General features: G+C 51.0%; 1 protein-coding gene across 1 annotated transcript in view; it reads right to left on the bottom strand.

The window, feature by feature from the left end:
- Positions 1 to 16,857, bottom strand: part of LOC143955448 (uncharacterized) — a 119,796-nt gene that overhangs the window by 8,774 nt on the left and 94,165 nt on the right. The window contains exons 7-10 of the mRNA XM_077465493.1: positions 13,372 to 13,618; positions 3,773 to 3,871; positions 3,534 to 3,675; positions 1,079 to 2,316 (exon numbers count right to left, since the gene is read on the bottom strand). Of these exons, the coding sequence (XP_077321619.1) occupies positions 1,079 to 2,316; positions 3,534 to 3,675; positions 3,773 to 3,871; positions 13,372 to 13,618 (1,726 nt within the window). The remainder of the gene's footprint in view (positions 1 to 1,078; positions 2,317 to 3,533; positions 3,676 to 3,772; positions 3,872 to 13,371; positions 13,619 to 16,857) is intronic.

Here is a 16,857-nt window from a genome sequence, read left to right as displayed (position 1 = left end):
GTCCCCATCAGTGTCACCTCATATCAGTGTCCCCAGAGTCACCCCTTACATCAGTGTCCCTATTAGAGGCTTCCTTACATCAGTGTCCCCATCAGAGTTGCCCCTTACATCAGTGTCCCCATCAGAGTCTCCATCAGAGTCACCCCTTACATCAGTATCCCCATCAGAGTCACCCCTTACATCAGTGTCCCAATTAGAGGCCCCCCTTACATCAACATCCCCATCATAGTCCTCCCTTACATCAGTGTTCCCATTATAGTCACCCCTTACATCAGTGTTCCCATTATAGTCACCCCTTGCAACAGTGTCCCCATTAGAGACCCCCCTTACATCAGTATCCCTAATAAATCAGAGTCTCCATCAGACCCCCTTACATCAGTGTCCCCATCAGAGTCCCCCCCTATATCAGTGCCCCCATCAGAGTCACCCCTACAACAGTGTCCCCCTTAGAGCCCTTCTTAAATCAGAGTCTCCATCAGAGTCCCCCCTTACATCAGTTGCCCCCATCAGAATATCACCTCCTTTATTCGGCTTCTAGCATGGCTGTGGCTATGCAGCAGAAGGGTGGGAGATCCCCTTCACTGTACTAAGTGTCCTTCCACATGACGCTGATCACCCTCTGACATACACTCGGGGCTCTTCTTCAGCAGGAACAGAGTTCTGGGACATCCAGCACAAAATGTATGTAATAGAAAGGGGTGTGCTCGGGATCTACTGTCACTGCTGAGGATCTGTTTTTGTGTGAGGGTCTATTGTTGATTGGGGGGGGGGGGGTCTTATGATGATGTTAGGGATCTATTGTTGCTGGCTGCTGGAGAGTCTATTGACGTTGACTGATGGGAGATCTGTTGTTGCCGTTAGGGGGAGTATAATGTTGCTGGGGGTGGATCTTTCGTTTGCTGGGGGGTGGTATTTTGTTTTGAGGGTGGTCCATTGTTGCTGTGTGGAGAGTCTATTGTTGTGTGGGAGGAACTATTGTTGCTGGGGGGGGGGGGGATTGATTGTTGCTGGGGGAATCTATTGTTGGCAAGGAACTATTATTGCTGGGGCGGGGGTCTATTGTTGCTGCAGGGAGGACCGACTGTTGGTGGGGTGGGGGTGCATTGTTAACACACTCAGGACAGGAATAGGGCTTCTCCCCCGTGTGGGTTCTCCGATGTCTAGAAAAACTGGACTTTACTGCAAAAGATTTCCCGCACTCATGACAGGAATATGGCTTCTCCCCCGTGTGGGTTCTCCAATGTCTAGAAAAACTGGACTTTTCTGAAAAAAATTTCCCGCACTCAGGACAGGAATACGGCTTCTCGCCTGTGTGGGTTCGCTGGTGGGCGACCACTGCAGATTTTCGAGAAAAATATTTTGGACACTCAGGGCAGGCATACGGCTTTTCACCAATGTGCGTTCTCTGATGTTTAAAAAGATTGGACTTGTGTGAAAAACATTTCCCGCACTCAGGACAGCGATATGGCTTTTGTCCAGTGTGAACATTTTGATGCTCAGTGAGACTTGCTTTACTCGGAAAACATTTCCCGCATTCAGAACAGGAATGCGGCTTCTCCCCCTTGTGAGCTCGCTGGTGTTGGGAAAGATGGGACTTCATTGAAAAACGTTTCCCGCACTCCGTACAGGAATACGGCTTCTCCCCCGTGTGAAATCGTTTATGCACATTAAGACTAGATTTAAAAGGAAAAAACTTCCCGCACTCAGTACAGGGAAACCTTTTCTCTTTTGGAAGGACGGCACCGTCCCGCACAGTCTGAGGTTCCTCAGGATAAGAGGAATACGATGGTCCGGCACCGTCCCGCACAGTCTGAGGTTCCTCAGGATAAGAGGAATACGATGGTCCGGCACCGTCCCGCACAGTCTGAGGTTCCTCAGGATAAGAGGAATACGATGGTCCGGCACCGTCCCGCACAGTCTGAGGTTCCTCGGGATAAGAGGAATACGATGGTCCGGCACCGTCCCGCACAGTCTGAGGTTCCTCAGGATAAGAGGAATACGATGGTCCGGCACCGTCCCGCACAGTCTGAGGTTCCTCAGGATAAGAGGAATACGATGGTCCGGCACCGTCCCGCACAGTCTGAGGTTCCTCGGGATAAGAGGAATACGATGGTCCGGCACCGTCCCGCACAGTCTGAGGTTCCTCGGGATAAGAGGAATACGATGGTCCATCTACACTGTGTGGTGCCGGATGGACATTTGAGGTAGTCGGGTTTTCTCCTGGACTATACTGTGTGATGTCCTCATCTTCTACTTTACAGTCTGGAGACAAAGTGAGACAATCCTCTGAGGTTTTCCTCATCTCCCGTCCATCTACTAAAATAGAAATACAAAGATTATTACTAGACATGAGCCGATTGGTTCCCCTAAACCAGGACTCCGCCCACATCAGGCAGCTTTGTCTCTGAGGATCTTACAATTCCCCCCCTCCCCCCCATTCAAATTATACATATTATATTCCAGGCCACAGATACGATTACAATTTTAGTATCTACTGACCTAATGATAATTCTGTTATAAGGTAAAAATATAAAGGTTGTGACTTAGGACAAATTATAAGTAGAATTGTTTAACCACTTCAGCCCCGGACCATTTGGCTTATTATTACTAGACATGAGCTGATTGGTTCCCCTAAACCAGGACTCCGCCCACATCAGGCAGCTTTGTCTCTGAGGATCTTACAATTCCCCCCTCAAGGTAACTAGTAAATGGGTCCTCTGATCTCCTACCAGATCATTTCTTTATTCATGGACCTTAGTCAGAGAGGGAGGAAACAACGAGAACTGTCTTCTATAGGAGTGACAGTGATGAGGGGATTATAGGACGAGTGTCCCCTCCCCCTCTATCACTCATTGCCATCTTCCCAACACAAGAAGTCCTGCACTTCCTTATTTACTCCATGATTTAGTCATGAATAACAGCGGGGCTGAGCCCCACCAGAGGTCAGAGAGTGAGGATGGGGGGAGAACAACCAAGATGAAGATTGGACTGATCCTGAAGACCCCTATCATTGGGTTATTGACTCCTCCCTCATTATCACTTTCTGTTTAAGGTTCCAAAGTTGGAGGATGTTATCACATTATTAAATACTATCCAAAAAAAAAAAAGTATCTTTTCCCCCCCCAAGGAATGTGGTAATGACGGTAGGCTGTGTCATTGTACCTACTTGTATAGACTCGATCCTTGCCATCTCCAAAGAAGAATCTGAGGGGAAGGTCTGATTGGGTCGGACCTTGTTGTCTGCTAGTTTGGTCATAATTACTCACATTCCGAGAGGACAGTAATTATTCTAAATTCATGAAAAAATAAACCATCCAATTTATATTAAGTTCAATTAATTCTTTTATTGTGCTTAACCACTTCCCGCTTAGGTGGGCATCATATGACGTCCTGCAGTTTAAGTGGTTAAATCTGAATGATGCGTCTGCAGGTATCATTCAGATATCTTCATTTTTTTTCTGCTGGTGATTCCTCCATGTAAAAGCAATACCAGCCGATTGTTATTACAGCAGTATTTAGTGTTAATGACCCACCTGTGCTGATCTCTGTGAGAGTGCCGTCCTCTAGAATTAGCCTCAATAGTCCATCCTCCTCCATAGACTGCTGATCATCCCTCACATACCTCTCTTCTTCTTCTGATTTCACCTCAAATTCTATATCCATTGGATCTCCACTCTAAACCAAGAAAATGAGAGAGAATATCATCTGTAAGATATAAGCTTCCATAGAAAATCAACACATCTCCATGTTCTAGATGCTCCGTCATACCAACCTTGTAATAGTGAGGGTTGATGTGACCTTCCTGTGTGGAATCCCGGGAATACAGAGGACGGGGACATCTCTCTGGTGGGTTCCCATTACTGGATCCATCTGTAGGAAACACACACACTGACTGAATACATTGTTTCTATGTGTTTATCAGATGATGGGGGATGGGTGGAGCCTCCGTACTGCTCTCTCCTTTACAATAAAGTCTCCTCTTACCCGGTGATGTGAGGGGCGGCTGATTGGCCATCATGACATCCTTGTAGAGATCCTTGTGTCCTTCTAAATACTCCCACTCCTCCATGGAGAAATAGACAGTGACATCCTGACACCTTATAGGAACCTGACACACACAATGATACAGTCACCATCCAGACACATCCCTTGTCTGTTACTGGATAATGTCCCAGAATTCCCAGAATCCTCCTCACCTCTCCTGTCAGCAGATGGACCATCATGGTGGTCAGTTCCAGGATCTTCTCCATGTTGTGTCTCTCAGGTTTTAGGGAGTCACATGGAGGCACTGTGATGGTCATATGATCACCGGACTTCACAAGAGGAAATCTCTGTATTGGAGAACCAATAGGAATATCATGTTAGAATCCCAGAATCCTCCTCACCTCTCCGGTCAGGTCTGTGTTTTATTAATAGAGATAAGAGTGATGTCATGTGACCTCCCAGAATCCTCCTCACCTCTCCGGTCAGGTCTGTGTTTTATTAATAGAGATAAGAGTGATGTCATGTGACCTCCTCCCAGAATCCTCCTCACCTCTCCGGTCAGGTCTGTGTTTTATTAATAGAGATAAGAGTGATGTCATGTGACCTCCCAGAATCCTCCTCACCTCTCCGGTCAGGTCTGTGTTTTATTAATAGAGATAAGAGTGATGTCATGTGACCTCCTCCCAGAATCCTCCTCACCTCTCCGGTCAGGTCTGTGTTTTATTAATAGAGATAAGAGTGATGTCATGTGACCTCCCAGAATCCTCCTCACCTCTCCGGTCAGGTCTGTGTTTTATTAATAGAGATAAGAGAGATGTCATGTGACCTCCCAGAATCCTCCTCACCTCTCCGGTCAGGTCTGTGTTTTATTAATAGGGATAAGAGTGATGTCATGTGACCTCCCAGAATCCTCCTCACCTCTCCGGTCAGGTCTGTGTTTTATTTATAGAAATAAGAGTGATGTCATGTGACCTCCCAGAATCCTCCTCACCTCTCCGGTCGGCAGGTAGATGATCTCCAGGGTGAGGTTTAGTATCTTCTCAATCATGTGACTCCGGTCCTCCTCCATCCTCATTGGTGCCGTCATTTGATTTATCCGTCTACAAGGAGACCTGTATAGCTTTGGGAAATGAAAGTAAGAATTATTTGGATGGTGTTGGTCACACAATAGGATGTGTTGGGGGGAGGGGTAATAGGAGGGTTGCTGTAAATTTAGGAACTACTACCCCCTCCCATGGGAACACTTTTAGTCCAGCCTATTTAGTGTTTTCTACATTTCTGAGAGTCTTATGCCGCATCATGGGTCTTGGGTGTCAAGTATTCTGTAGAATCTAGGACTTTGTACAGAGTGGTGGTGGGTTCTTTAACCTCCCCAGAGGACCTAATTTACAGCTGATAGGAGAAGTGAGTGGCTGGTCATCGATTGTCCTCCACTCTGTGCACTGACACCAGCCAGGGGCGTCCCGGGTGCTCAGACCAGGCAGCAGTGGAGGTGGGGGGAGGCTTCCGTGAATAAGTGAGTTTTCAGGGATTGTTTAAAACCGGACAGGATAGGGGCTGGGAGAGGAGTATGGGACAAGATAACAAGGGAGTAGAGAGTGGGAGGTGTTGGGAGGAGCAGAGAGGATATCTGCAGATGATGTTGGTGATGTACCTGGGGGCGATGTTGTGGTTAGTATTTTGTAACTTATACGGTGGGATCAAGGAAGCCAATGAGGGGATTGGCAGAGAGGGGTGGAGGACACTGAATGGAGACCAGTGGAGGGATTGGCAGAGAGGGGTGGAGGACACTGAATGGAGGCCATTGGAGGGATTGGCAGAGAGGGGTGGAGGACACTGAATGGAGACCAGTGGAGGGATTGGCATAGAGGCGTGGAGGACACTGAATGGAGACCAGTGGAGGGATTGGCATAGAGGCGTGGAGGACACTGAATGAAGGGCAGTGGAGGGATTGGCAGAGAGGGGTGGAGGACACTGAATGGAGGCCAGTGGAGGGATTGGCAGAAAGGGGTGGAGGACACTGAATGGAGGCCAGTGGAGGGATTGGCAGAAAAGGGTGGAGGACACTGAATGGAGGCCAGTGGAGGGATTGGTAGAGTGGGGTGGAGGACACTGAATGGAGACCAGTGGAGGGATTGGTAGAGAGGGGTGGAGGACACTGAATGGAGACCAGTGGAGGGATTGGCATAGAGGCGTGGAGGACACTGAATGAAGGGCGGTGGAGGGATTGGTAGAGAGGGGTGGAGGACACTGAATGGAGACCAGTGGAGGGATTGGCAGAGAGGGGTGGAGGACACTGAATGGAGACCAGTGGAGGGATTGGCAGAGAGGGGTGGAGGACACTGAATGGAGACCAGTGGAGGGATTGGCAGAGAGGGGTGGAGGACACTGAATGGAGACCAGTGGAGGGATTGGCAGAGAGGGGTGGAGGACACTGAATGGAGGTCAGTGGAGAGATTGGCAGAGAGGGGTGGAGGACACTGAATGGAAACCAGTGGAGGGATTGGTAGAGAGGGGTGGAGGACACTGAATGGAGACCACTGGAGGGATTGGTAGAGAGGGGTGGAGGACACTGAATGGAGACCAGTGGAGGGATTGGCAGAGAGGGGTGGAGGACACTGAATGGAGACCAGTGGAGGGATTGGTAGAGAGGGGTGGAGGACACTGAATGGAGACAAGTGGAGGGATTGGCAGAGAGGGGTGGAGGACACTGAATGGAGGTCAGTGGAGAGATTGGCAGAGAGGGGTGGAGGACACTGAATGGAAACCACTGGAGGGATTGGTTTAGAGGGGTGGAGGACATTGAATGGAGGTCAGTGGAGGGATTGGTAGAGAGGGGTGGAGGACAGTGAATGGAGGTCAGTGGAGGGATTGGTAGAGAGGGGTGGAGGACACTGAATGGAGGTCAGTGGAGGGATTGGCAGAGAGGGGTGGAGGACACTGAATGAAGGGCAGTGGACGGATTGGCAGAGGGGTGGAGGACACTGAATGGAGGTCAGTGGAGGGATTGGCAGAGAGGGGTGAAGGACACTGAATGAAGGGCAGTGGAGGGATTGGCAGAGAGGGGTGGAGGACACTGAATGGGGGCCAGTGGAGGGATTGGCAGAGAGGGGTGGAGGACACTGAATGGAGGCCAGTGTAGGGATTGGTAGAGAGGGGTGGAGGACACTGAATGGAGGTCAGTGGGATTGGCAGAGAGGGGTGGAGGACGCTGAATGGAGGCCATTGGAGGGATTGGCACAGAGGGGTGGAGGACGCTGAATGGAGGCCAGCGGAGGGATTGGCACAGAGGGGTGGAGGACACTGAATGGAAGCCAGTGGAGGGATTGGTACAGAGGGGTGGAGGACACTGAATGGAGACCAGTGGAGGGATTGGTGGAGAGGGGTGGAGGACACTGAATGGAGGTCAGTGGAGGGATTGGTAGAGAGGGGGTGGAGGACACTGAATGGGAGGTCAGTGGAGGGATTGGCGGAGAGGGGTGGAGGACACTGAATGGAGACCAGTGGAGGGATTGGCAGAGAGGGGTGGAGGACACTGAATGGAGGTCAGTGGAGGGATTGGCGGAGAGGGGTGGAGGACACTGAATGGAGACCAGTGGAGGGATTGGTAGAGAGGAGTGGAGGACACTGAATGGAGGTCAGTGGAGGGATTGGCAGAGAGGGGTGGAGGACACTGAATGGAGGTCAGTGGAGGGATTGGCAGAGAGGGGTGGAGGACACTGAATGGAGGTCAGTGGAGGGATTGGCGGAGAGGGGTGGAGGACACTGAATGGAGACCAGTGGAGGGATTGGCAGAGAGGGGTGGAGGACACTGAATGGAGGCCAGTGGAGGGATTGGTAGAGAGGGGTGGAGGACACTGAATGAAGGGCAGTGGACGGATTGGCAGAGAGGGGTGGAGGACACTGAATGGAGATCAGTGTAGGGATTGGTAGAGAGGGGTGGAGGACACTGAATGAAGGGCAGTGGAGGGATTGGCAGAGAGGGGTGGAGGACACTGAATGGGGGCCAGTGGAGGGATTGGCAGAGAGGGGTGGAGGACACTGAATGGAGGTCAGTGGAGGGATTGGCAGAGAGGGGTGGAGGACGCTGAATGGGGGCCAGTGGAGGGATTGGCAGAGAGGGGTGGAGGACACTGAATGGAGACCAGTGTAGGGATTGGTAGAGGGGTGGAGGACACTGAATGGAGGTCAGTGGGATTGGCAGAGAGGGGTGGAGGACGCTGAATGGAGGCCATTGGAGGGATTGGCAGAGAGGGGTGGAGGACACTGAATGAAGGGCAAGGGACGGATTGGCAGAGAGGGGTGGAGGACACTGAATGAAGGGCAGTGGAGGGATTGGTACAGAGGGGTGGAGGACGCTGAATGGAGGCCAGTGGAGGGATTGGCAGAGAGGGGTGGAGGACACTGAATGAAGGGCAGTGGAGGGATTGGTACAGAGGGGTGGAGGACGCTGAATGGAGGCCAGCGGAGGGATTGGCAGAGAGGGGTGGAGGGCACTGAATGGAGACCAGTGGAGGGATTGGTAGAGAGGGGTGGAGGACACTGAATGGAGACCAGTGGAGGGATTGGTAGAGAGGGGTGGAGGACACTGAATGGAGGTCAGTGGAGGGATTGGCACAGAGGGGTGGAGGACGCTGAATGGAGGCCAGCGGAGGGATTGGCAGAGAGGGGTGGAGGACACTGAATGGAGGTCAGTGGAGGGATTGGTAGAGAGGGGTGGAGGACACTGAATGGAGGTCAGTGGAGGGATTGGTAGAGAGGGGTGGAGGACACTGAATGGAGGTCAGTGGAGGGATTGGTAGAGAGGGGTGGAGGACACTGAATGGAGACCAGTGGAGGGATTGGTAGAGAGGGGTGGAGGACACTGAATGGAGGTCAGTGGAGGGATTGGCACAGAGGGGTGGAGGACGCTGAATGGAGGCCAGCGGAGGGATTGGCAGAGAGGGGTGGAGGACACTGAATGGAGACCAGTGGAGGGATTGGTAGAGAGGGGTGGAGGACACTGAATGGAGACCAGTGGAGGGATTGGTGGAGAGGGGTGGAGGACACTGAATGGAGGCCAGTGGAGGGATTGGTAGAGAGGGGTGGAGGACACTGAATGGAGGCCAGTGGAGGGATTGGTAGAGAGGAGTGGAGGACACTGAATGGAGGTCAGTGGAGGGATTGGTGGAGAGGGGTGGAGGACACTGAATGGAGACCAGTGGAGGGATTGGTAGAGAGGGGTGGAGGACACTGAATGGAGACCAGTGGAGGGATTGGTAGAGAGGGGTGGAGGACACTGAATGGAGGCCAGTGGAGGGATTGGTAGAGAGGGGTGGAGGACACTGAATGGAGGTCAGTGGAGGGATTGGTAGAGAGGGGTGGAGGACACTGAATGGAGGTCAGTGGAGGGATTGGTAGAGAGGGGTGGAGGACACTGAATGGAGGTCAGTGGAGGGATTGGTGGAGAGGGGTGGAGGACACTGAATGGAGGTCAGTGGAGGGATTGGTAGAGAGGGGTGGAGGACACTGAATGGAGGTCAGTGGAGGGATTGGTAGAGAGGGGTGGAGGACACTGAATGGAGACCAGTGGAGGGATTGGTAGAGAGGGGTGGAGGACACTGAATGGAGGTCAGTGGAGGGATTGGCACAGAGGGGTGGAGGACGCTGAATGGAGGCCAGCGGAGGGATTGGCAGAGAGGGGTGGAGGACACTGAATGGAGACCAGTGGAGGGATTGGTAGAGAGGGGTGGAGGACACTGAATGGAGACCAGTGGAGGGATTGGTGGAGAGGGGTGGAGGACACTGAATGGAGGCCAGTGGAGGGATTGGTAGAGAGGGGTGGAGGACACTGAATGGAGGCCAGTGGAGGGATTGGTAGAGAGGAGTGGAGGACACTGAATGGAGGTCAGTGGAGGGATTGGTGGAGAGGGGTGGAGGACACTGAATGGAGGTCAGTGGAGGGATTGGCAGAGAGGGGTGGAGGACACTGAATGGAGGCCAGTGGAGGGATTGGTAGAGAGGAGTGGAGGACACTGAATGGAGGTCAGTGGAGGGATTGGTGGAGAGGGGTGGAGGACACTGAATGGAGACCAGTGGAGGGATTGGTAGAGAGGGGTGGAGGACACTGAATGGAGACCAGTGGAGGGATTGGTAGAGAGGGGTGGAGGACACTGAATGGAGGCCAGTGGAGGGATTGGTAGAGAGGGGTGGAGGACACTGAATGGAGGTCAGTGGAGGGATTGGTAGAGAGGGGTGGAGGACACTGAATGGAGGTCAGTGGAGGGATTGGTGGAGAGGGGTGGAGGACACTGAATGGAGGTCAGTGGAGGGATTGGTAGAGAGGGGTGGAGGACACTGAATGGAGGTCAGTGGAGGGATTGGTAGAGAGGGGTGGAGGACACTGAATGGAGACCAGTGGAGGGATTGGTAGAGAGGGGTGGAGGACACTGAATGGAGGTCAGTGGAGGGATTGGCACAGAGGGGTGGAGGACGCTGAATGGAGGCCAGCGGAGGGATTGGCAGAGAGGGGTGGAGGACACTGAATGGAGACCAGTGGAGGGATTGGTAGAGAGGGGTGGAGGACACTGAATGGAGACCAGTGGAGGGATTGGTGGAGAGGGGTGGAGGACACTGAATGGAGGCCAGTGGAGGGATTGGTAGAGAGGGGTGGAGGACACTGAATGGAGGCCAGTGGAGGGATTGGTAGAGAGGAGTGGAGGACACTGAATGGAGGTCAGTGGAGGGATTGGTGGAGAGGGGTGGAGGACACTGAATGGAGGTCAGTGGAGGGATTGGTAGAGAGGGGTGGAGGACACTGAATGGAGGCCAGTGGAGGGATTGGTAGAGAGGGGTGGAGGACACTGAATGGAGGCCAGTGGAGGGATTGGTAGAGAGGAGTGGAGGACACTGAATGGAGGTCAGTGGAGGGATTGGTGGAGAGGGGTGGAGGACACTGAATGGAGGTCAGTGGAGGGATTGGCGGAGAGGAGCAGCAGTCACGGATCGGTTAGGATGGTGTATTAGTCTGGTAACAGCATTCACAATAGACTGAATGGAGGGATAGGCTGTATAAGGGTCGGCCAGTGAGGAGGGAGTTGCAGTAGTCGAGATGGGAAATAACCAAGTAGTGAACAGGTTGTTTTGCGGTGTCGTTAGTCAGGAAGGGGCAAATTCTGGAGATGTTGTGAAGGTTGGGGTTACTGGGTGTAAATGGAAAATAAGATCTTATTACCTCCTCTGCTGCCATTTCTAGTAATGTCTCCTCTCCACCTTCTTCCAACTCACCTCACAGCTGGAACTATTTATACCTGACATCACTTCCTGTCTGTACCTGACATCACTTCCTGTCTTCCATAGAGACTTCTGGTCTGGGCAGAAGTGAGATCAACACCTTGTGGAGCTCAGAGGAACTGCAGCCCCGAGAAACGTCTCTTAGTGTGAACACAGCCTTGTGCTGTGTGTGTATGTACTGTAAATGTACGAGGGGCCGCATTGTATATTTTACCCCATAGCAGGGGGCTCCAGAATCCTCAGTACGAGGGGCCACATTGTATATTTTACCCCATAGCAGGGGGCTCCAGAATCTTCAGTACGAGGGGCCACATTGTATATTTTACCCCATAGCAGGGGGTTCCAGAATCTTCAGTACGAGGGGCCGCATTGTATATTTTACCCCATAGCAGGGGGCTCCAGAATCTTCAGTATGAGGGGCCGCATTGTATATTTTACCCCATAGCAGGGGGCTCCAGAATCTTCAGTATGAGGGGCCACATTGTATATTTTACCCCATAGCAGGGGGCTCCAGAATCTTCAGTATGAGGGGCCACATTGTATATTTTACCCCACAGCAGGGGGCTCCAAAATCATCAGTACGAGGGGCCACATTATATATTTTACCCCACAGCAGGGGGCTCCAGAATCTTCAGTACGAGGGGCCACATTGTAAATTTTACCCCATGTCAGGGGCTCCAGAATCTTTAATACAAGGGGCCACATTGTATATTTTACCCCATAGCAGGGGGCTTCAGAATCTTCGGTACGAGGGGCCATATTGTATATTTTACCCCATAGCAGGGAGCTCCAGAATCCTCAGTACAAGGGGCCACATTGTATATTTTATCCCATAGCAGGGGGCTCCAGAATCTTCAGTACGAGAGGCCACATTGTATATTTTACCCCATAGCAGGGGGCTCCGGAATCTTCAGTACGAGGGGCCACATTGTGTATTTCACCCCATAGCAGGGGGCTCCAGAATCTTCAGTACGAGGGGCCACATTTATATTTTACCCCATAGCAGGGGGCTCCAGAATCTTCAGTACGAGGGGGCCACATTGTATATTTTACCCCATAGCAGGGGGCTCCAGAATCCTCAGTACAAGGGGCCACATTGTATATTTTATCCCATAGCAGGGGGCTCCAGAATCTTCAGTACGAGGGGCCACATTGTATATTTTACCCCATAGCAGGGGGCTCCGGAATCTTCAGTACGAGGGGCCACATTGTATATTTTACCCCATAGCAGGGGGCTCCAGAATCCTCAGTACAAGGGGCCACATTGTATATTTTATCCCATAGCAGGGGGCTCCAGAATCTTCAGTACGAGGGGCCACATTGTGTATTTCACCCCATAGCAGGGGGCTCCAGAATCTTCAGTACGAGGGGCCACATTTATATTTTACCCCATAGCAGGGGGCTCCAGAATCCTCAGTACAAGGGGCCACATTGTATATTTTATCCCATAGCAGGGGGCTCCAGAATCTTCAGTACGAGGGGCCACATTGTATATTTTACCCCATAGCAGGGGGCTCCGGAATCTTCAGTACGAGGGGCCACATTGTATATTTTACCCCATAGCAGGGGGCTCCAGAATCCTCAGTACAAGGGGCCACATTGTATATTTTATCCCATAGCAGGGGGCTCCAGAATCTTCAGTACGAGGGGCCTCATTGTATATTTTACCCCATAGCAGGGGGCTCCGGAATCTTCAGTACGAGGGGCCACATTGTGTATTTCACCCCATAGCAGGGGGCTCCAGAATCTTTAGTACGAGGGGCCACATTTATATTTTACCCCATAGCAGGGGGCTCCAGAATCTTCAGTACGAGGGGCCACATTGTATATTTTACCCCATAGCAGGGGCCTCCAGAATCTTCAGTACGAGGGGCCACATTGTATATTTTACCCCATAGCAGGGGGCTCCAGAATCTTCAGTACGAGGGGCCACATTGTATATTTTACCCCATAGTAGGGGGCTCCAGAATCATCCGTACGAGGGGCCACATTGTATATTTTACCCCATAGCAGGGGGCTCCAGAATCTTCAGTACGAGGGGCCACATTGTATATTTTACCCCATAGCAGGGGGCTCCAGAATCTTCAGTACGAGGGGCCACATTGTATATTTTACCCCATAGCAGGGGGTTCCAGAATCTTCAGTACGAGGGGGCCACATTGTATATTTTACCCCATAGCAGGGGGCTCCAGAATCTTCAGTACGAGGGGCCACATTGTATATTTTACCCCATAGCAGGGGCTCCAGAATCTTCCATACAATGGGCCACATTGTATATTTTACCCCATAGCAGGGGGCTCCAGAATCTTCAGTACGAGGGGCCACATTGTATATTTTACCCCATAGCAGGGGGCTCCAGAATCTTCAGTACGAGGGGCCACATTGTATATTTTACCCCATAGCAGGGGGCTCCAGAATCATCCGTACGAGGGGCCACATTGTATATTTTACCCCATAGCAGGGGGCTCCAGAATCATCCGTACGAGGGGCCACATTGTATATTTTACCACATAGCAGGGGGCTTCAGAATCTTCAGTACGAGGGGCCATATTGTATATTTCACCCCATAGCAGGGGGCTCCAGAATCTTCAGTACGAGGGGCCACATTGTATATTTTACCCCATAGCAGGGGCTCCAGAATCTTCCGTACAATGAGCCACATTGTATATTTTACCCCATAGCAGGGGGCTCCAGAATCATCCGTACAATGGGCCACATTGTATATTTTACCCCATAGCAGGGGGCTCCAGAATATTCCGTACGAGGGGCCACATTGTATATTTTACCCCATAGCAGGGGGTTCCAGAATCTTCAGTACGAGGGGCCACATTGTATATTTTACCCCATAGCAGGGGGCTCCAGAATCATCCGTACGAGGGGCCACATTGTATATTTTACCCCATAGCAGGGGCTTCAGAATCTTCGGTACGAGGGGCCATATTGTATATTTCACCCCATAGCAGGGGGCTCCAGAATCTTCAATACGAGGGGCCACATTGTATATTTTACCCCATAGCAGGGGCTCCAGAATCTTCCGTACAATAAGCCACATTGTATATTTTACCCCATAGCAGGGGGCTCCAGAATCTTCCGTACGAGGGACCACATTGTATATTTTACCCCTAAGCAGGGGGCTCCAGAATCCTCAGTACGAGGGGCCACATTGTATATTTTACCCCCATAGCAGGGGGCTTCAGAATCTTCGGTACGAGGGGCCATATTGTATATTTTACCCCATAGCAGGGGGCTCCAGAATCTTCAGTACGAGGAGCCACATTGTATATTTTACCCCATAGCAGGGGGCTCCAGAATCTTCCGTACAATGGGCCACATTGTATATTTTACCCCATAGCAGGGGGCTCCAGAATCTTCAGTACGAGGGGCCACATTGTATATTTTACCCCATAGCAGGGGGCTCCAGAATCATCCGTACGAGGGGCCACATTGTATATTTTACCCCATAGCAGGGGGTTCCAGAATCTTCAGTATGAGGGGCCACATTGTATATTTTACCCCATAGCAGGGGGCTCCAGAATCTTCAGTACGAGGGGCCACATTGTATATTTTACCCCATAGCAGGGGGCTCCAGAATCTTCAGTACGAGGGGCCACGTTGTATATTTTACCCCATAGCAGGGGGCTCCAGAATGTTCCGTACGAGGGGCCACATTGTATATTTTACCCCATAGCAGGGGCCTCCAGAATCTTCAGTACGAGGGGCCACATTGTATATTTTACCCCATAGCAGGGGGCTCCAGAATCTTCAGTACGAGGGGCCACATTGTATATTTTACCCCCATAGCAGGGGGCTTCAGAATCTTTAATACAAGGGGCCACATTGTATATTTTACCCCCATAGCAGGGGGCTCCAGAATCTTCAATACGAGGGGCCACATTGTATATTTTACCCCATAGCAGGGGGCTTCAGAATCTTCAATACGAGGGGCCACATTATATATTTTACCCCATAGCAGGGGGCTCCAGAATCTTCCGTACAATGGGCCACATTGTATATTTTACCCCATAGCAGGGGGCTCCAGAATCTTCAGTACGAGGGGCCACATTGTATATTTTACCCCATAGCAGGGGGCTCCAGAATCATCCGTACGAGGGGCCACATTGTATATTTTACCCCATAGCAGGGGGTTCCAGAATCTTCAGTATGAGGGGCCACATTGTATATTTTACCCCATAGCAGGGGGCTCCAGAATCCTCAGTACGAGGGACCACATTGTATATTTTACCCCATAGCAGGGGGCTACAGAATCTTCAGTACGAGGGGCCACATTGTATATTTTACCCCACAGCAGGGGGCTCCAGAATCTTCAGTACGAAGGGGCAAATTGTATATTTTACCCCACAGCAGGGGGCTCCAGAATCTTCAGTACGAGGGGCCACATTGTATATTTTTGAGGATGGATTTACATCGCTTGACACTTTTCTTTTTTTTTTTGAATAAAGGTCTGCTGTCATTTTTACTTTTTTGGTGATGAGTAGGGGTATCCCATAACCATATGGGGGGGGGGTTGGGATCTGGGGGCCCCCTTGTTAAAGGGGTCTTCCAGATTCCGATAAGCCCCTCTGCCCACAGACCCTCACAACCACCGGGCAAGGGTTGTGGGGATGAGGCCCTTGTCTCCATCAACATGGGAACATGGTGCTTTGGAGGGAACCCCAAAGCACCCCCCCTCATGTTGAGGGCATGTGGCCTGGTATGGTTCAGGAGGGGGCGCTCTCTCATCCCCCCTCCCCTTTCCTGCGGCCTGCCAGGTTGTGTGCTCAGATAAGGGTCCGGTATTGATTTTGGTGGGACCCCCCACGCCATTTTTTTTTAAAAATCTTGCCGTGGAGATCCCCTTAATATCCATACCAGACCTGAAGAGCCTGGTAGTGGACTGGGGGGGGGGGGGGGGGGCACTCCGTTTTTTTTCAATGATTTTTTTTTATGTATATTGCCGGGATCTGGCAATACATTACAGCTGCAAGCAATTTTAAATGACATTTTTTCCTTTAGAAATGTAATTTTGCTGCCGGACTGTTCTAAACATGGCAAAGATGCGCTACTTTACAGGCAGACTAAGGGGACCCCCCAATACACGATATTTAAAGGAATATTTATTGTTTCACTTTAAAGCATTGTTAAAATCACTGCTCCCGAAAAAAAAACGGACGTTTTAAAACTTTTATTTTCCATGGATACATGTCCCCTGGGGCAGGACCCGGGACCCCAAACACTTTTTATGACAATACCATACATAAAAGCCTTTATAAATTCGCACTTTTGATTTTTCACGTTCGGGTCCCATAGACTTTAATGGTGTTCACGTGTTCCTACAAATCATTTGTCTGTTCGCATGTTCTGATGCGAACCGAACCGGGGGAGGTGTTCGGCTCATCGCTACTCATCGGGGTCACCCCTTACAATCAGTATCCCCTTCACTATGAGGGCCCCATTGTGTATTTTTCCAAATATCCACGAGACAAAAAATAAAAAATAAAAATACATTTATAAATAAATGAATCAAAATGTTTTATTGGACTTTATTTGTAATCAGCATGATATGATCCAGAACAAAAGAGAAACAAATGAAACAAAGAAAAG

The sequence above is a fragment of the Lithobates pipiens genome, unplaced genomic scaffold, assembly GCF_037356315.1.
Source record: "Lithobates pipiens isolate NorthernLeopardFrog02 unplaced genomic scaffold, aLitPip1_a1.2 Scaffold_35, whole genome shotgun sequence".
In the NCBI taxonomy this organism is placed as follows: domain Eukaryota; kingdom Metazoa; phylum Chordata; class Amphibia; order Anura; family Ranidae; genus Lithobates; species Lithobates pipiens.
Note: the sequence above shows the minus strand (reverse complement) of the source record. Positions and strands in the feature narration are given on the sequence as shown.